The 20674-nt window shown below is 41.7% G+C and overlaps 1 protein-coding gene across 1 annotated transcript in view; it reads left to right on the plus strand.

Moving 5' to 3' along the window:
- LOC124135428 (SCO-spondin-like) overlaps nucleotides 1-18367 on the plus strand; it is an 87443-nt gene extending 69076 nt beyond the window's left edge. Inside the window, exons 52-75 of the mRNA XM_048385996.1 lie at nucleotides 1998-2189; nucleotides 2371-2559; nucleotides 3855-4043; nucleotides 5147-5338; nucleotides 5482-5673; nucleotides 6240-6434; nucleotides 6578-6769; nucleotides 7005-7196; nucleotides 7567-7758; nucleotides 8046-8237; nucleotides 8716-8907; nucleotides 9515-9706; nucleotides 10182-10376; nucleotides 11174-11368; nucleotides 11952-12143; nucleotides 12441-12632; nucleotides 13010-13021; nucleotides 13321-13515; nucleotides 13931-14119; nucleotides 14660-14800; nucleotides 15084-15430; nucleotides 16257-16362; nucleotides 16847-16932; nucleotides 17616-18367. Coding sequence (XP_048241953.1) covers nucleotides 1998-2189; nucleotides 2371-2559; nucleotides 3855-4043; nucleotides 5147-5338; nucleotides 5482-5673; nucleotides 6240-6434; nucleotides 6578-6769; nucleotides 7005-7196; nucleotides 7567-7758; nucleotides 8046-8237; nucleotides 8716-8907; nucleotides 9515-9706; nucleotides 10182-10376; nucleotides 11174-11368; nucleotides 11952-12143; nucleotides 12441-12632; nucleotides 13010-13021; nucleotides 13321-13515; nucleotides 13931-14119; nucleotides 14660-14800; nucleotides 15084-15430; nucleotides 16257-16362; nucleotides 16847-16932; nucleotides 17616-17654 — 4190 coding nt within the window. The 3' untranslated portion in view covers nucleotides 17655-18367. The remainder of the gene's footprint in view (nucleotides 1-1997; nucleotides 2190-2370; nucleotides 2560-3854; nucleotides 4044-5146; nucleotides 5339-5481; nucleotides 5674-6239; nucleotides 6435-6577; nucleotides 6770-7004; nucleotides 7197-7566; nucleotides 7759-8045; nucleotides 8238-8715; nucleotides 8908-9514; nucleotides 9707-10181; nucleotides 10377-11173; nucleotides 11369-11951; nucleotides 12144-12440; nucleotides 12633-13009; nucleotides 13022-13320; nucleotides 13516-13930; nucleotides 14120-14659; nucleotides 14801-15083; nucleotides 15431-16256; nucleotides 16363-16846; nucleotides 16933-17615) is intronic.
- Nucleotides 18368-20674: the final 2307 nt, after the last annotated feature.

The raw sequence follows: 20674 nt of genomic DNA on the forward strand, positions 1-20674 counted from the left end.
GGGTATTCATGTTAAACTGCGGCATGGTATCTCAGTGAGCTAGCACTATAAATCGGCATCAGTCCGGGCTAGTACAAGCAGCCACACACACACATACACGTGCATGCACGTCGCTATATAAGTACAATTCGACGCGACGTTAAACCCAATTTCACCTCACCTCTTCTCCAACCTAGTCACTTACTGAGATTTGTCTTGCTCCAGTATACATATGACTTCATGAAATTTAACTTGTCTAAAATTACATTACTTCGATGTATTACATTTCTTATTCTTTATTAAGAAAACAGGGCTATAAAGAGTGTTAAACATTTGCTAGGCCCATTTCCTATGTACTTTGCATAAGCGGGTAAAAACCTGTTAAAAGGTATACACCAAATATCATGGTTGCAGCCTCCTATCGAAATATACAGAGGTTCATTTCTATTTGGCCAGCTACAGAATTTATCATCTTGTCAGGTGATGAGAAAATAACGGTTAAGGTTAACGATCCAAAACTTGACACAGGCATGTGTGACATAGCGTTTTGACATAGCTCCGGGGCAGGCCTGACGATCATACTATAACATAGACTTGCGATAGTAGTTGAGATACGACAAGGCACTCATCATCAGTCACACCCTCGAACATAGTAGTAATTCCAGTGTAACTTCATCAGTGCTAGCCGGTACCGCCCACACCATGTGTAAATGGGGGTGGGGGTGGGGGTAGGGGTGGGGGTGTAGTAGCCAGCTACCAGTCACGTTATTTCACCATATCACTTTGGTTTAGTTATGTCGGAGTTGTCGGATTCAGTATTGTAACAGATAGTTCAGACAGTTCAAACGAACAATCAGATGTCTATTTAATAGATGTAGCTATGTACGTATATCTCTTATACGAATTACTGCTCTGGAATCTTGTACTGAAGCTTGTAAAACAGGATCAACCGGATATTTCAGCGAACCGGTTTTACCAGCTCTTCTCCCATTCATGCCTTTTATATATAGGTTGACGTGTTACAGCCTTGCATATAATACATGTAATACGCACACTGTCGACAAGTGGGTGGGTGGGATCCTGTTACATGCCTGGTGTTTTCTTTAGGGGTGTTTTCTTAGTGATTCAGCCATTCAGATTCAATATCTACTGACAGTAATTCATCAGAGAAACATAAGTCGTTCCAAACTTTCTTAGGTTTTGCTTCAGTTAATGCATAACTTTTACAGTCCTCTTGGTCCATTGTACACACAATACCTTCCTAGGTCCATGTGAATGTTAATCTTGCTTTTGTTTGTTTGTTTGTTTGTTTGTTATTTAACGCCGCACTCAGCAATATCCCAGCTATATGACGGCGATATGTAAATAATATAGTGATTGGGATCATGAGCATGGATCCACGCAATTGGGATACGATGACATGCTTCAACCAAGTCAGCGAATATGCCCACCCGATCCTGTTACTCGCCCCTTACGACAAGCATAGTCGCCTATTCTACCCCGGATCTTCGCGGGTTAATCTTGCATTTCCCAGGGAACCTACAACGATCCCAACTGATTGCATATGGCTTTTGAGGGACTTGTACAATAAGTTATTGATGCATATTGCATTTGTCCCAGATAGTATGGACATTACATCAGTACAAGTGGAGACATTTGTAGACTTGCCTTGTAAACAAGGGTATTTGGAAACTTGAGCATTTGGTCAGATTTAAATTCGTGGGATGAAGTCAGGAAAGTACTTAACGATAGTTAGACAAACATGTTTTTGTTAATTCATTTTCTAGTTACGTTCAGGAGTATGAGTGAACGCTTGTTTCTTTATCAATATACATGTATTTTGAGATGAGTAAGTTCATAAAATGAAGTGCGAAAGTGAAAAAAATGTTAAATTTTTGAACTTGTTGGCATGATATTTATGTCATTACAGTGATGAAGTCATATTGATAGAATATTACGGCATTAAACAACAAACAAACGTAAGGCTCACTATATAAACCTCCTGGTTTTTGTTACAGTCAATGGAGGTATATCGCAATGGAGTCAGTTTGACAACCCCGAATGTCCTGTCACGTGTGGAGCTTCTGCCACGAAGTTTGTCACCAGAAGAAGGACCTGCACAAATCCAACCCCACGTTTCGGTGGCGCCAACTGTACAGAAACAAGAACAGAAACGACGCCACGGAATTGCCTTCTTCAGGGTTGTCCAGGTAAGATACGAGATGACCAAGCCAGAAAAGCTGTGTTCAATCCCTTATCTTTTATACATTGCCAAATGTGTTTGTAGAGTTCTCAGTCCTCAGGTCACTCCGGAGGGCTGTCTGCGTGTTATCTCTGTAGTGCGACGTTACCTGTTGAGCTTATGACAAAAACTGAACATTCTAATTTCAGTTAATGGAGGCTTTACACTGTGGTCCCTTTGGGATGAGCCTGCTTGTCAAGTCACGTGTGGGGTTGCCTTTAGGACTGGAACGCGAAGAAGGAATTGTACCAATCCAACTCCAAGTTTTGGTGGATTAAGTTGTGTTGGATCAGATTTTGAGACACGAAGGCAGAACTGCTTCCTTCCTGTATGCCGCGGTAAGAAATACCATTTTAGCTATCATTTTCATATAGTTGTAACCATTATGGTTTTATGGGGCCCACTGATCTGATTGGAGTGAGTCAGTGAGTTGGGTTTAGAGCCGCTTGTAACAGTATCGCAGTTATATCACTGCGATTCAGCTCGACCACGCTCTTGCCCTCGTCCTCGACCTCGCCCTCAACAGACCCCGACCTCAAATGGATTACTTTGGGTTTATGCCATTGCGGTTCACATGTGGATGTCACCCTCGCCCTCCCCCTCGTTCTCGCCCTCGGCCTCGCCATCGCCATCGACCTCGAACTCGACCTCACCCTCGCCCTCGCCCTCCTCCTCGACCTCTACCTCCTCCTCGCCCTCACCCTCGCCCTAGCCCTCATCCTCGCCCTCGCCCTCGTCATCGCTCTCGCCCTCGCTCTCGCCCTAGCCCTCGACCTCACCCTCAACCTCTCCCTCGTCCTAGCCCTCGTCCTCTCCCTCTCCCTCTCCCTCGCCCTCGCCCTCGCCCTCACCCTCGACCCCTCCCTCACCCTCACCCTCACCCTCATTCTCGCCCTCGCCCTTGCCCTCATCCTCGCCCTGCCCTCGCCCTTGCCCTCGAACTCGCCCTCGCCCTCACCCTCGCCCTCGCCCTCGCCCTCATCCTCGCCCTCGCCCTTGCCCTCGCCCTTGCCCTCATCCTCGCCCTGCCCTCGCCCTCGCCCTGCCCTCGCCCTCGCCCTCGCCCTCACCCTCATCCTCGCCCTGCCCTCGCCCTCGCCCTCGCCCTCGCCCTCACCCTCGCCCTCGCCCTCGCCCTCGCCCTCACCCTCGCCCTCGCCCTCGCCCTCGCCCTCACCCTTACCCTCATTCTCGCCCTGCCCTCGCCCTCACCCTCGCCCTCGCCCTCACCCTCAACCTCTCCCTCGTCCTAGCCCTCGTCCTCTCCCTCGCCCTCGCCCTCGCCCTCGCCCTCGCCCTCACCCTCGCCCTCGCCCTCGCCCTCGCCCTCACCCTCGCCCTCGCCCTCGCCCTCGCCCTCACCCTTACCCTCATTCTCGCCCTGCCCTCGCCCTCACCCTCGCCCTCGCCCTCACCCTCAACCTCTCCCTCGTCCTAGCCCTCGTCCTCTCCCTCGCCCTCGCCCTCGCCCTCGCCCTCGCCCTCACCCTCATCCTCGCCCTCGCCCTCACCCTCATCCTCACCCTCGCCCTCGCCCTCGCCCTCGCCCTCACCCTCATCCTCGCCCTGCCCTCGCCCTGCCCTCGCCTTTACACTCGCCACCGCCAGTCTGACTTTCTACTTTTTTCAACAGTTGACGGTGGAATATCTGTGTGGGGACCGTGGGAGGACCCACCATGCTCCGTTACATGCGGTGTCGGAAACAGGATCAGAACTCGATACAGATTCTGCAACAACCCCACTCCTCAGAATGGCGGCAGAAACTGCACAGACGCGAGGACACAGACCCTCTTCCAGACATGCAGTGGTAGCAACTGCCCAGGTATGTTCACGAAAAATACTGGACTACGTTTTATTCATGCGTCTTCGGGAAGCCTGTACCTACATGTTCATGAACACAGGACACATTAATATATGTATAAATCGCCCTATGATTTCTGCTTACAACTTGGTTCTTATTTCACATGTGATATTATGTTGCATTTGTTTATCTACAACTGTAATGATATTTTGTACCCTTTCTGCATGAACATGCAATCATTACATGTTATAATGGTCATCTTCTAAGCTAGTCACGTTCCCATGTAACACCCCTTATGATACATTTCTTCTTATCCAAAGAATAATTTGCAAATGTCTAAAATACATATAGAATTAACAAAACCTACAGGGTGCCACCTCCACTTTTAACATGAAACTGTAACGGTAAGCATTTTATGTAAACGTAAAGATCTATAACATGATGCATGCAGACTAAAGGTCACGAAGAACATATATACTGATGCAGACAAGTTGCCAATTTATATTAAATTGTTATAATTTTATGAATCACATGTTTCACGCATTGTGTATATTTGTGTTCAACACAATGTATACTGATATAAATGTGAATAGTTGAACTGGGAAAACTTTTTGTCTCACCAAATATAGTCCTGCGGACGATTTAGATACGACCAGTGGTGAATACCCCTGATGGCAATAACTTTTCAATCTTTGTAATTTCATTAGGAAATGAGGCATGTGTTAAATAGAGAATCTCACCCTCGTGTCTTTTGATATCAAATATATCAACACGAGTTGATAAAAGTGGAAAAGATCCGAGGCTTGCCGAGGATTTTTGCCCTTTTATCAACGAGTTATATTTATTTATCATCCAACATCATTCTTTCAACTTTTTCAATTTGTAGACAGTAATTAGCAGTGTCTTCAGTGTAAAAAGTACTGCAAACAGCTTCAGTAGCAGAGCCATTAGTGATGTCATTTGATTGTGACGTCATGGTAGTGACGTCATAATGGTCTGCAAAGCATTGTGATGTAATTTCATCGCAGCGATATCTACAGTGTAGATATCGCTTGATCTCATCCAAGCGATATCTCCTCGGGAGCCAGTTTTGGATGATAAAAGTAAAATCCATGTATTTTAAGTTGATGGAGGCTTTACGCAATGGACACCATGGACTCAGCCAGCATGCCCAGTCACGTGTGGTCGGGAAGCTACTAAGATCGTCACGCGAACCAGGACCTGTACTCTCCCATCACCAGGCAATAACGGCCGGGATTGTGTAGGGGAACGTTTGCAATACAATACAACGAACTGCAACAATGATCCATGTCCAAGTAAGAATAATATTGCTTTTCATGTATTTGTATATAAACATAAACATCTATGACATTGTAAGTCGTTATTTTACTGTGTCCTTTTTCGTCGTTCGTTCTTCTTGTAACAAAAGGTAGCATTGTACTTTGTTTCTTTAATATAGTTCATGGTGGCTATAGTCCGTGGGCGCCTTGGAATAATCCATCCTGTGCTAGTACCTGCGGAACCGGAGTTACGCGCACGCTCCTCAGAACCAGACTGTGCAATAATCCAGCGCCAGCATTTGGAGGGTTAAACTGCATCGGGATAAGCCTAGAAACCGATGCCAGAGTCTGTTCACTCCCTCTGTGCCCAAGTATGTAACTAAACCATCATGGTTGCAATTGTTACCGTTTACTTAAACATATGTGTAACAAAACAATAGACAAAAAAATATGTTTATAAGATTAATTTATTATTCTAGATTTGTAAAACAGATGAAGATGTACATATTTAATATTGTATATTTAATGGCGACCATCATTTTCTTAAAAGAAAATAATCAATATGTTATCTTTCTTGTCATGATGTGCTACTGGTAGAGCAGGACTTTGTGAGATGAATTGATTATTCTAAATTTGTAAATCAGATGAAGATGTACATATTTAATATTGTATATTTAATGGCGACCATCATTTTCTTTAAAAAAAATAATCAATATGTTGTCTTTCTTGTCATGATGTGCTACCGGTAGTGCAGGACTTACGTACCACTTTCTCGACACTTGATCATCACTGAGTTTCAGTGGTCCATTCCTATAATTTCCACAACTTTTTGCCCTTTACGCCAAGTGGAATCTGTTTCGGAAGAAAATCAAGGCTGATTATTCTCTTGCATTGACAATTTATGTTTACGCATCTTTGATTTCATTTTATTTTTAAGTCAATGGGGGTATTTCGGTGTGGACCCAATGGACAAATCCTGGTTGCACAGTTACATGTGGCACTGGAGCAACCAGAACCGTCACCAGAGAACGAACCTGTACTAATCCTGTACCGCGGTACAATGGATTACAATGTACCGAGACAGTGAGGTTTCAGAGTATCCAGAGAAGCTGCGGACTTCCACCATGTCCACGTGAGTTACACTCTTGTTCTAATAAAATTAAATTACACTTTAGTTTAAAAATACGAACAGCTTACACTAAATTATTTAACACATTTCATCAAAGGCGTGCAGTTTAAATGAGACGCAGAAACTGTATTTGAATTCCTTTTCAGTTGATGGTGGCTTTTCTCCGTGGTCGTCGTGGGACAATCCTCCCTGTGGCGCTACATGTGGTCCTAGAGCTATTAGAACTCTCGCCCGAATAAGAACTTGTACCAATCCAGCTCCTCAAGTTGGTGGTGCCAACTGCACTGGTCTTTACAGGGACACAGAGGTCAGAGCCTGCGGTCTTCCTCTTTGCCCAAGTAAGCTTATTTTTATATGCATGTATTAAGGTCATTCTGTTACAACCATTCTATCATAAAGGATAATGATGTTATAACACATATATTCTATTTGGTTCAACACCCAGCAACGTCTTTTATGAGGTGGCATACGGCTGCTGTCAGAAGCGCCATCATGAAATTATATTACCTGTGAAATGTATTATTTATATGAAATCCGATAAGATTCTCTCCTCTACTTGTTTCCGCTTATCAGTCAATGGGGGCTTGACCCTATGGTCGCAGTGGACAGAGCCCGCATGCTCAAGAACCTGTGGACCTGGAACACGGACAATAACCAGGGAGAGAACATGTACTAATCCAACACCTAGGGACGGTGGTAGAAACTGCACAGGGAATTTGATTGAAGTACAGAGCGGTGTTCCGTGTTTCCTACGAGGCTGTCCAGGTAGGAATCATACTGTCCTTGATTATTTTTTGGACTGAAATGGAGTAAAAGTACTGGTTCAAATGTATGTGAATGATAATAATGCATAGCAGAAAATGTCTTCAAATGATATAGCAATGCAGTTAAATGCGAACAGGACGCTTCACACATATTATATCCGTCAAGCCTAGAAATCTATATATGGTGCCACTATATGATAAGGATTCATAAAAAAAACATGCTCATGATATAGTCAGGACTGTACAACGGACTTTGCTTTTATCAGAGAATTCTCATGATTATGGAAACGGTTTTGACCTTCAAATGATAAAGCCCTCAGCTTTGAACATCTTAAAAATTCTTTAGAATGTGATCCCAAATGATGTTTCAGTTAATGGTGGCGTATCGCCCTGGGGATCGTGGAGCCCCCCACAGTGCACTGTCAGTTGTGGGTCAACCGCCACATCACCTGTCCTCAGACTACGAAACTGTACCAGCCCCTCTCCGTCGAATGGAGGGGCATTTTGTACTGAGCCTTTGCAAGAGACTGCCACTCAGAACTGCGGTTTAAATCCATGTCCAAGTAAGCACAACACTATTCATTGTACTTTGATTGCTGAAATTATATTTCCATTTGAACTGCATTTTTTCCAAAGTCGAACTGATTTCCATCTTTCTTCAAACACCTTTTATCAAAGTTCATATAAACAAACATATTGTGTTTCTGAATGGTACTAATATTATCTCCCGACACGGGTACAATGTGTGAAACCCATTTCTGGTGTCCACCGCCGTGATATTGCTGGAATATTGCTAAAAGCGGCTTAAAACTATACTCACACACTAACTAATATAATCTATCTCATTCAGTTGATGGCAGCTTCTCTAATTGGTCCCCATGGAACAACCCCGTGTGTCCTGCAACTTGTGGACCAGGCATCACAAGGACATTTGTCAGAAGTAGGGTCTGCAACAATCCATCTCCAAGTTTTGGTGGGGCAAACTGTACAGGCCCTACAAATGAGTTGGACACAAGGAGCTGCAACCTTCCCCAATGTCCCAGTAAGTCCGTAGAATACTTATGTCAGTATGCACCTGATATTGTTGACCCAAGAAGATCCAGGTTCGAAATGGTCACCCACGCTTGTCGTAAGAGGCGACTAACGATATCGGGACATGAACTCTTACCTGATGCATGTCATCGTCAATTACCTTGATCAATGCTCATTGTGTCAATCACTTGATTGTCTTGTCCACAGCCTATTATTTTCAGACCGCCGTCGTATAGCTGGGATATTACTCAGTGAGGCGTTAAAGAACAAACAAACGATATTGTTGGTGCCGTGTCGAATAATTGTGTTTGCACTTCTTTCTGAAATATTTTACATGTAATGTATTAATTTGTTTGAGCACTTACTTGCAACTGAAGAAATACATGTAACGCCTTTAATAAAATCTTTCATAGCAGTAGAACTCGCCAAGGAGTGTTACGAAAATAGATTCTTGCCACTTACAGTTGTGGTGTTTTTGTCATTTGCAGTTAACGGTGGAATATCACAATGGTCTCAGTGGTCCAACGTAGACTGTCCGGTTACTTGTGGAATATTAGCAACCAAAATACCGACCAGAACAAGAACATGTACCAACCCTCGCCCACAGTTTGGAGGCAGAGAATGCACACAATCTACCTTTGAAACAAAAAGCGAAAGCTGCAACCTTGGTTCATGTCCAGGTAAAATATTTTAATTTGTCGCCTTATACTGTGTTTATTTTATTTTACCTTAAATGAATTGTCATACGAGAGTTTTTTTCCAACATTTTGTTTCACTGATAACTAACTCAATATCGAAATCAATATCGTCATAATACGTCTAAAATGATAATAATTGTATGTTAATATGTGTACAAATAAAATTACGATTATATTGAAAAAATCAGTCATCTACAAGGATTTCTCCCTCAGTGTAATTAATTGGTATGGGATTGGTATATACGTAAGAGTGTGTTGTTTGAGAGGAAAACTACATATCTGCAAACTAATGCAACTCTTTGTTATAAGATTCCAAATGAGGGTCTTGAAATGCTTTGTGATCCCACTAGTCATTTTATCACCTTGGCAGAAGCATACCACATGTACAACGACCAAACCTTCCGACAATGCACACTTGAAAGTTATACAGATTTACAAGCCTAAGTTCATACTGTATTAGATTCTACTAAAATAGTTCGCATACCGCGAGTGGGATTTCCAGATTTTCCATGAGATCAAATTTATAAATAGATGCTTGTAGCTGCTGGATTACACTGCCATTCTGATAACGATGCTGTTTTGGTTTCAGTTAACGGAGGATATAACCAATGGACTCCGTGGTCAGATCCTCCCTGTGGACTCACCTGTGGGACAACAGCCACCAAATCGGTGACGAGAACCAGACAGTGTAATAATCCAACACCTGCGTTCGGTGGAGCCAACTGTGTGGGACCAGCCTTTGACACCAAAACAACTAACTGCAGACTATCAAATTGCCCAAGTATGCACTGCCTGAACACTAAGACGCCAGATAGATAGATAGATGGTGGAACCTTGTTCACTATTTCACTTAACTATTCAATAAGGGTATAGAAACTAATCACGTTATCTGTTTACCCTACGAACCGACCCACATGTTAGCTACTTGAAACAGTAATGGATAAAGCGATACTCATACCGTTCCAAAAGCTTACATGTATTTTGATTATCATTCACCATAAAGCATTTGGAAAGGAGTTGCAGTATCAAGAACAAATGACAAATAACTTTTCTCTGCAGTCCAGCAACATGTATGGGTTTTGTTGCTCAAAGTAGCAATATTACAATAAATATACATGTATTGCTAGTCTTCTCTTCTTTCCTTAACTCTCTGACCTTAACATGCAGATTTGGTCAAAATGACGTCATGTGTTAAGGGTTGAACACCAATGATTGATAATAGTTACTTTATATGTATTTTCTTTTGTTTTTTTCAGTCAACGGCGGTTACTCCCCCTGGGGAGAATGGAGTGTTGGTGCCTGTCCAAGGACATGTGGAACTGCTTCCAGGACCTACACCAGAGTTAGGGTCTGTAACACCCCATCACCTCAGTTTGGGGGACGCGACTGTTCCCTTCTCGGGTCTTCAACCTCGACTGAAACCAGACCATGCACCTTACCTCTATGTCCAAGTGAGTTCACACAATCCATGACTTACAAGTATCTAATACCTAGGGGCGGTCGGGTCGCCAATATGTACCCGTGAAGATCCGGGTTAGAATTGGTCTTCAGCAACCCCTGCTTGTCGTAAGGGGCGACTTACGAGGTCGGGAGCTCGCTGACTCGCTGACAGCTCGATGCATGTCATCGTATCCCAATTGCGTGGATGCTCATGATATCAATCACTGGATTGTCTGGTCCAGACTCGATTATTTACAGACCGCCGTCACATTGCTGGAATATTGCTGAGTGACAAAAAAAAAAAAAAACCCTATAGTCGTTCTTATTCCCCACGTACGTGCTTTCTGTGAAGTCCTGGGGTCTCATGCCGTGATATTTATTATAATGCTAAACGATGCGTAAAACCAATTTACTCCCATAATGTAAAATTATGTAACATTATGTAAAAACTTTTAGCCACTACGACAATAACAACAGATGGCAGAACACGACATAGAAGCTAAGCGAAACGCCTTTCAGCCGCTGTGATTGCTGTGATCCTTGATGACCTTCTTGTTGTTAACCGAAATATATATATAATCAAACTAATTCCAAATAAAAAAGGACCTCAGTCTCAGTGACATACTGTGATATGGTAATATATGAGTTTTTGTATTCTATTTAATTGTGACACAAAACCCTCAATACCTAAACGGTTCTTATTCATATAATATTACTACCCTTCTCAATGTTTTAAAGTGATTAAGTAAGTGTGCTAAGTGTTTTCAAGGCAGGATGATATATTTATTTTTGACTTTAATTTGATCAGTTGATGGAGGAATCAGTCAGTGGGAACAATGGGCAGGACCCGCCTGTCCTGAAACGTGTGGACCCTCAACACGTACCCGCACTGTTATCAGGTTAAGAACTTGCACCAGTCCTGCGCCTCTAAACGGCGGCCGGGAATGTCCAGAGAGTAGAAGTGAGACACAGGAAAGATCTTGCGGACTTTCATTATGTCCAGGTGGGTTATAGACATGGAAGACTACAGGCCTGGCATTGGAATTATAACGTGTCCAAAACACGTATCAAATGAATATTGGTAGAAATCCCACCACATAAATATACACATTTCTTTGAAAGGCATTTAGAAGTGATACACTTAAGGAAGAGAATATGTGGATGTCAACTTCTTAACAATGAGGAACACAACGTTCCGAGATATATTCTTTAAATATACACATTGTTGCCTTTTTTCGATAAATGGTTGATATTTATCTTGATAAGTTTCTAATAACGTGCATATTTCCTATTTTAAATATCTACCTGTGATTTTGAAGGAAAGAACATAAGTTTCCTATCATATCACTATGATCAGGAAATCCCATTTACGTCCTATTGACATTGCTAGTCAGTGTGTTCTCCGACTCGTGCATTACGTATGTGATTTGTAAACACATGATAAAGTCGGAATCGTACAATGGACTCGGCGTTTAGTAGATGTTCCGATGATTATGGAAAGGGTTTTGTCAATTTACAAAATGACTTATGTTTTTCAATGAAACATCCATTTTCATATTTCTTGTACACTTCCTCTTCATTTCAAGTTAATGGAGGATTAACCATGTGGGGACCATGGGGGCCACCGTCATGCACTGTGTCATGTGGAGCCGGAGCTACAGGGTTAAGCACCAGAATTCGAAGCTGCACCAACCCAAGACCTTCCAATGGAGGCGCTTTTTGTACCGACACGTTGATCGCTACCAAATTCGCCAGTTGTAATCTCAACAATTGTCCAAGTAAATATGTTTTTGTCACTGTTTGCACGTTTATTGCAAATACATTTTAAACGTTTCACATTGGTAATGTATCTTTTTTAATTTGAGTTGAATAGTTATTATTATATTTTATTACTCAATTAATTTCAAATGATCATACAAAATCCCAATAAGGATTACCGTTTCTAATTTATATTTAAGTTGTGATATGCATGTAGAGTTGCCATTGAAAAAGCATACTGTTGTTATGATTTAGGCCGTCTTCTGTTACTGCCTGTTTTTGGAACCGTCGTATTTATTTTGAATCCCAAATTTCAGTTGATGGCAATTGGACACCTTGGACACCTTGGCTGGATGCAGGGTGTCCACAAACATGTGGTGCCGATGTCACGAGAGAAAACTACAGAGTACGAACCTGTTCCAACCCCTCCCCGCGGAACGGAGGAAGGAACTGCACTGGCTCTGATAGAGAATCGTTTCAGCGCAACTGTGGTTTAAGCCATTGTCCAGGTACATTTTTGAATCAGTTACAAGAAGTACACATTAGTAACTCCGACGGAAACAAACTCATAAAAATTAAGACCTGGCGTAGGAAACACCTTTAAACTTCCAACAACATATAATTGACTTCAATAATAGGTACATCACCTATGGCCTTACGAACAAACACACATAATGATTCCATCGATTCCACTAGCAGTATCATCTTTAATCAGAGATACGATTGCTAGTTTTAAATGATTAAGACTTGACACATGTTCATTAGATATTATATGACACAATCGATGTCTCTATTCATAATGCACTATTACATAAATACTATCTTCACCTCGTAGTGTCATTCATTTTGAAAATTATTAACGGAATTTTTGTTTCCTTTGTTCCAGGACAAGTTGAAGGTGAGTACAATTTGATTGCGATTTTAAGCAATGTTGCAAAGGCTGCTGTAGATCCTGACAATAATTGTTACCTACGTCATTGTGCATCAGAGAACAAAATAATTTTACTTCCTTTTTGTTCGCATTGTATTATCCTGAATTTCGTCTCTTGTTCTTTTAGTTATATATCAACAAATATATTTTGTTTAAGTGCCACTACTCATTTCGGTATTTGAATGATAATTTGTCAAGTTATAATTGTGTACAAACATATGTTCACTAAGTCTAACGATAGTTTAACTTGAATGTATTCTTTTCAGGCATTTGTCGGGACACAGTGAACGTCAAGGGCGTGGGATATCGTTACCACCCCGAAGACTGTGATAAGTACATCATGTGCTACTACAATACTACTAGTGACGTTGTTGCTGTCTTCAAATCATGTCCATTTGGTTACTACTGGGACCAGACACTTCTCAGATGCGACCGCTCATGGAAGGTTAAATGCCCCCTTGGTAAGATGATCTGAATATATTAATCACGGCGACGTATTTTCTTGACACGTGAAGATCCGACGTAGAATAGGCCTTCAGCAACCCATGCTTGCTGTAAAATGCGCCTATACTTGTCGTAAGAGGCGACTAACGGGATCGGGTGGTCAGGCTCGCTTACTTGGTTGATGCATGGCATTGATCCCAAAAGCGTTGATAAATGCTCATGATTTCAATCAGTGGATTGTCTGGTCCAGACTCGATTATTTACAGACCGCTGTCATATAGCTGGAATAATGGTGAGTGCCGCGTTAAACAACAAAAAAACAAACATACAATACGTATTTTCGTAATATAGCTGGAATATTGCTGAGTGCGGCGTTAAACAACAAATAAACAAAACATTCATGATCTAACGAAATCTCTTTATCTTCCGCAGAAAAATGCAACTCCGACTGTGAGCCTATCTACGACATGGATGGCAGCTGTCGTGCATACTGGGCATGCACCAACGGGACATCAGAGGCACAGTGTTGCAGTACAGGTTACAGGTTCATGCCAGGGAGAGGATGTATGCCCGATCCTTTCTGTACAGACCCTTGTCCTGTGCCGTGCTTAGATGGCAAAGGTTAGTTGACACAGCAGGCCCACACCCATATCACCCCATACATGACTCGTCCCAACCAGCTGTACTCATTTCAAACCCACAAAGGTATTACAAACCAAACTCCAATCCTAGAACTATTCATCACCAGGGATTGGTATATTTGACAATTATTATTTCTACGGTCGCATATTAACGCATTAACCTAATCCTTTATTGCCCATCCCTTTACAAGCTTGGATTGTCAGATTCTATTTACAATTCGTGTTTCTACTAAGTCTCTACCAGCTATCTCGACATGCCACAACGTGCTTTCATTCCTTCATAAATCTATGTTGTTTTGTATGTTAAGTTTTGTATTCCCAATTTTCACCAACTACAAGTATTCTAACATATTCATTGAAAGCAGAAGAAAGTGACGGAGAGTTTTCATCACTTTTAGTTTTTACGTAAATGACATATAATCATGGTAGTAACGAAATGCAATGGATTTGGTTCATTGATAATAATACTGTCAGCATTGTTGTCATTGAATTTGTGTTAACTTTCGTCATTCCACCCTAGAATCCTGTGACAAGCGCCCCGTTTGGAACGCCAGAACCTCCTATGCCATTCAAGCTGGTTCCATTGGATGGATGAATAGTGACTGTCCATTTGGACAGGTCTATGACATTGCTAAATGCCAGTGTGTTTCCCAAACACCATGTAAGTCAGGTTTGACCTTTATTGGCATAAGACTTAACCTTCCAGATTCGTTTTTCAAAGTTACTGTAGGATGAAATAGATTTCTGTTTAATTTTATAGATTTTGTAGTTTTCTGGAAGAATTTTCTTTTTCATTTTCAAATGTAAAATAAACAGTTTCATACATGTGATTTAAGTCACCTAATCCAGATGTGAAGCAGTAACATGGCATTGACTGTTTGCAGTGACGATTGCTTGATATGTCTATATATTTACCTTTATATCTGTCTTATTTTGTGTTTTAGCATGCCCCCTTGCCTCCTCGGCCGAGTTCAACACTGCCAATCCAACCGGCTGGATCATTCAAAACGCTCCTATACGCATTAATCAATATGGTAGCTTTAACGGAAACAGCTTTGTTTCAACCAACCAAGACCTGAGTCGCGGATCCAACACAGCATCAAGTATAGCTCTTCGTTTCCGATACAGAGAGAACACGCCTGTTGCATCAAGACAACTGCTAGCAAAAAGCGTAGAATGTGCTGACTGTAAGAATGCTAGTTCACTTGTAATGTATCTTGAACCGTCGGCGGTGCGTGTTGAGATGTCGACATGGAGGGGTGGAGTGGTCCGACTTCTTGCATCAACATCGGTGAGATACAGAGACATATTCAATTAAAGACAATCATGTATATTAACTAAAACCAACATCGGTGAGATACAGAGATATATTCAATTATAGACAATCATGTATATTAACTAAAACCAACATCGGTGAGATACAGAGACATATTCAATTATAGACAATCATGTATATTAACTAAAACCAACATCGGTGAGATACACAGCCATATTCAAATACAGACAATCGTGTATAATAACTAAAACCAACATCGGTGAGATACACAGCCATATTCAAATACAGACAATCATGTATAATAACTAAAACCAACATCGGTGAGATACACAGCCATATTCAAATACAGACAATCGTGTATAATAACTAAAACCAACATCGGTGAGATACACAGCCATATTCAAATACAGACAATCATGTATAATAACTAAAACCAACATCGGTGAGATACACAGCCAAATTCAATTATAGACAATCATGTATAATAAATAACAGCAACAAAACCCTTTCCATAATCATGAGAGATATGAGCCGATTGTACGATTCCCACTATATCATGAGCATATGTTTATGAATCACTACCAAATAGAAAACATGGGCCCATCCTACCCCCCCCCCCCCACACACACACACCTACCAGCCCCCCCCCCCCACCCCCAGCCCCCCCCCCCACCCCCCCCCCCCCCCCACCCCCACCCCCATGACAACAGCATTCAAAATGCAGATGTAACCGAACAAAATGTGTGATTTCCAACCAGCCCCACGTAGCATTTGGCTCATTGAGCTAACTTTTTTTCTCCTGAAAAAAGATGTTGTTTAACCGTTAAGTTTTATCATGCAGGGCTTCCCAACCAGTGAGTGGAAGACTGTGACACTGCTATATGAGGCATCGGCTCTGACTGTGGTGATTCAGACCACGAACTACGAATACATCAACAGGGAATCGGGTAGGTCTTTTGTATACGAAATCTATGCTTGGCTTGCAATCTTCTTTTCGGTGTCAATAGCTTACTGCGACCTAAATGATAATAACAGACGATATATAAAGCGCCGGTCTCCACATGACAAAAGGTCATGCCCAAAGCGAATGACATTACTAGCATAACTACCCTAGTCAACTGATAATTGTCATTCACATTACACTCTCCACTGCTTTGAGGGCATGCAACTATCAAAAGGAATACAGAAGAGCGCCTTTAATAATTATGAATCAATCATGTATGCATCCAGCTTGTTACAGTTGACTATCTGTTATCTGGATCTTTCAAAATGTATATAATTGGTTACGTGAAGAAGACACATCAGAGATATTACTTTGCATGTTATTTTTGAAAAATTCATAAACGAATAAATAGAATAGCAAATCTGTGATACGGAAATATTTAAATGATAAACAATCCATAGTGAATACATTTGCTCTTTGTACTTCAGCTCCTGACGCAATTCTGATGACATGTGGTTTCACCTTGGGAGGAGATGGATCTGCAACAGGTGGCTTTACAGGGGACGTCGACTATGTAAGTACCCCATTTGTGTTTAACTACAGTTTGTAGTACACACGCCGCCCTCCCGTATACACACAGGGGGCTAACATTACCATCGTCAGACACCTCAGTTCAGCATTCTTTACAAAACTGCACGCTCTGGCAAGACACTGCAGTCGTGGGAGCTATGCTTTCAGCAAAGTCATGTCAGTACATCTGAATGAAATGAAAGACATCCTTTCATGTCGTAGACTCTGAATGAATACGTTTACATTAAGGATATTTAATATGAATTATCAGAGCTACACCCTTAAGTAATATTCATACTATTGAGACACCGCTTTTCGTTGTTAGGGAAGGTCAAATGCAATCAAATCTTTCAGTTTGTGTTCGCAAATGGCAAGCTGCATATATATACGCCAAGACATTTTTTAGAAACACTGAATTTCGTATATTCCATATGAGACAAATTAAATGTCAATTTCAATGTGCCTTTGTTAATTTAAACTGTCAAATAAGGTATGTCATATCTTTGGAATATAAACTCATAATTTGGTCATCCGTACGTAAAGCAGTGTCCTCCAAAGGTTAGACATTTTATGATCCTCAACGGTCAATGACGCATTGTAATGTTATTTATTTCTTGTTTCGGTGGTACGTTTCCTTTACTAGTTCGTTTAGGTTGTTCTTACCTTTGTTTTTCTACTATGTTTCAGATACGGTATTATAGGTGCAAGCCTACAGATTTCTACTAGGCAACACAGTGCCAACTTGCCATTTCTTAGTTACAGGAACTGAGGCACCTCGCCATGATATCACAAAACATACACCGATCCTTAAAGACATACGTGCATTACGTGCTAAGTGTGTGATTCCGATCGAAATATGAATCACTTATTTTTCATTCTTAATAGCTTATGCTCAATGATAACATATAGTAGCATTCAGTATGATAGACACTTACCAGTGCTATGTATAGGACATACGGCATGTGACAATTGCCATATATACCAATTGCTTTACAGAAACCTCAAGTTATATGGCGAATCTCTGCGAGAGAAAGACAATGGTGCCATGATAGTTCCAACGTGATATTAGTATTGTATTGTTATGAGATTAGTTTGTACAGTACATCGTTGATCGAATTGTTCTTACCTATATAAAGGCTGTAGTTTTGTCTTTAGATAGGTGTTCTATTGTGCTGTAGTTCATGTATGATATATTGGTAGTGTTATGACTCCAACACATGATATCCATTCCCACCTCCAAATGATACCAGATCGAATTGTAATTTTGTTCTTAAACATGTTGTTACCGATTCGAATATTTATTCATATAGTATTTCAATGGATCTCAGTTGTTTTCCGAAGATTGTTCTCCTGTTAATGGTTCATGCCGTAGAAAAAATGTTGTCATTTCCTGTTTGTGTTTCGCTATTTTCATAATAAAATGTTCCTATTACATCTAATATGAGTTTGTCTTGTATGTTTAGATTAAACGTAGCTTAGCCAAACCAGGTAATAGAGCTTAAACAGTCTATGATAAAGGACCGTTCAGTTTATCCTGTGGACGGAATGTATGCCGACTTATTTGTACGTTTAGAATGAATTGACTTGCCTTTGCATGTGTTTGTGGCGGGTGCTACCAGTAGGGCAAAATAAGCTCACCTTTTTGTCGGACTTTCATTTTGTGGAAGCCTCGGTGGCTGAGTGGTTTAGATCGCTGACTTTATGTGCTGGCGATTTGGTGCCTCAAACTGGCAGTCCCGGACGGGACGCAGCCCAAAACTTTACTCAGAAAGCGTGAGCCCACTTATATAACATTTGTTACATTTGACCACTTTCTGAATGGCATTGTGTGTGCATAGTGATACGTTATTTCTCAAGTAATTTGAGGATTCAGACATGTCTTTCCGTTAATTATGCAGGTGGGGGCACGGGTGGCCCAGTCGTCTAAGGCGCCGCGATTCGCTGTGCAGAGTTGCGTCCTTTGGGCACGCCAGAAATCTATGATTGTGGGTTCGAATCCCGGTTCGCCCCGATTATGTTTCTAGGTTTGTCAGCACCATACCCGTGCTCGTGGGTTTCAACGAAGTGGTAAACGTCTGAGACCTGCATCACTTCGGGCTTTCCTCCCACATTAAGCTGACACGCCGTGATATAACTGGAATACTGTTAAAAGCGGCGTTAAACCCAACTCACTCACTAATTATGCAGGTATGAAATTGAATTGTAAATAAATGAGTGCGTATCGTTTTATGCCACAGTCAGCAATATTACATATTATAATGAAGCATGTTATATGTACCAGTGGTTAAAAGCTCGAGAAGACAAGCATGTAGAAGCTCTGGGCAGTCTTAGGTAGACAATAGTTCAACAAGACAGTAAGGTCTAGGAGATGGCGTACACTTGCATTGGTACCCGTCTTAGGTACACCATAGTTCAACAAGACAGTTAGGTCTCGGAGATGGCGTACACTTGCATTGGTACCCGTCTTAGGTAGACAATAGTTCAAAAAGACAGTTAGGTCTAGGAGATGGCGTTCACTTGCATTGGTACCCGTCTTAGGTAGACAATAGTTCAAAAAGACAGTTAGGTCTAGGAGATGGCGTTCACTTGCATTGGTACCCGTCTTGGGTAGACAATAGTTCAACAAGACAGTAAGGTCTAGGAGATGGCGTTCACTTGCATTGGTACCCGTCTTAGGTAGACAATAGTTCAACAAAACAGTGAGGTCTAGGAGATGACGTTCACTTGCATTGGTACCCGTCTTAGGTAGACACTAGTTCAACAAAACAGTGAGGTCTAGGAGATGACGTACACTTGCATTGGTACCCGTCTTAAGTAGACAATAGTTCAACAAAACAGTGAGGTCTAGGAGATGACGTACACTTGCATTGGTACCCGTCTTAAGTAGACAATAGTTCAACAAAACAGTGAGGTCTAGGAGATGACGTACACTTGCATTGGTACCCGTCTTAAGTAGACAATAGTTCAACAAGACAGTAAGGTCTAGGAGATGGCGTTCACTTGCATTGGTACCCGTCTTAAGTAGACAACAGTTCAACAAAACAGTGAGGTCTAGGAGATGACGTACACTTGCATTGGTACCCGTCTTAAGTAGACAATAGTTCAACAAGACAGTAAGGTCTAGGAGATGGCGTTCACTTGCATTGGTACCCGTCTTAAGTAGACAATAGTTCAACAAAACAGTAAGGTCTCGGAGATGGCGTTCACTTGCATTGGTACCCGTCTTAAGTAGACAATAGTTTAACAAGACAGTAAGGTCTAGGAGATGGCGTTCACTTGCATTGGTACCCGTCTTAAGTAGACAATAGTTTAACAAAACAGTGAGGTCTCGGAGATGGCGTTCACTTACATTGGTACCCGTCTTAAGTAGACAATAGTTCAACAAAACGGTGAGGTCTAGGAGATGGCGTTCACTTGCATTGGTACCCGTCTTAAGTAGACAATAGTTCAACAAAACAGTAAGGTCTCGGAGATAGCGTACGCTTGCAATCGTATCCGTCTTAGATAGACAATAGTTTAACAAAACAGTAAGGTCTAGGAGATGACGTTCACTTGCATTGGTACCCGTCTTAGGTCGACAATAGTTAAAAAAACAGTAAGGTTTAGGAGATGGCGTACACTTGCATTGGTACCCGTCTTAGGTAGACAATAGTTCAACAAAACAGTGAGGTCTAGGAGATGACGTTGACTTGCATTGGTACCCGTCTTAAGTAGACAATAGTTCAACAAAACAGTAAGGTTTAGGA

The sequence above is a fragment of the Haliotis rufescens genome, unplaced genomic scaffold (assembly GCF_023055435.1).
Source record: "Haliotis rufescens isolate VD_foot unplaced genomic scaffold, xgHalRufe1.0.p SCAF_6, whole genome shotgun sequence".
Taxonomy (NCBI): Eukaryota; Metazoa; Mollusca; class Gastropoda; order Lepetellida; family Haliotidae; genus Haliotis; species Haliotis rufescens.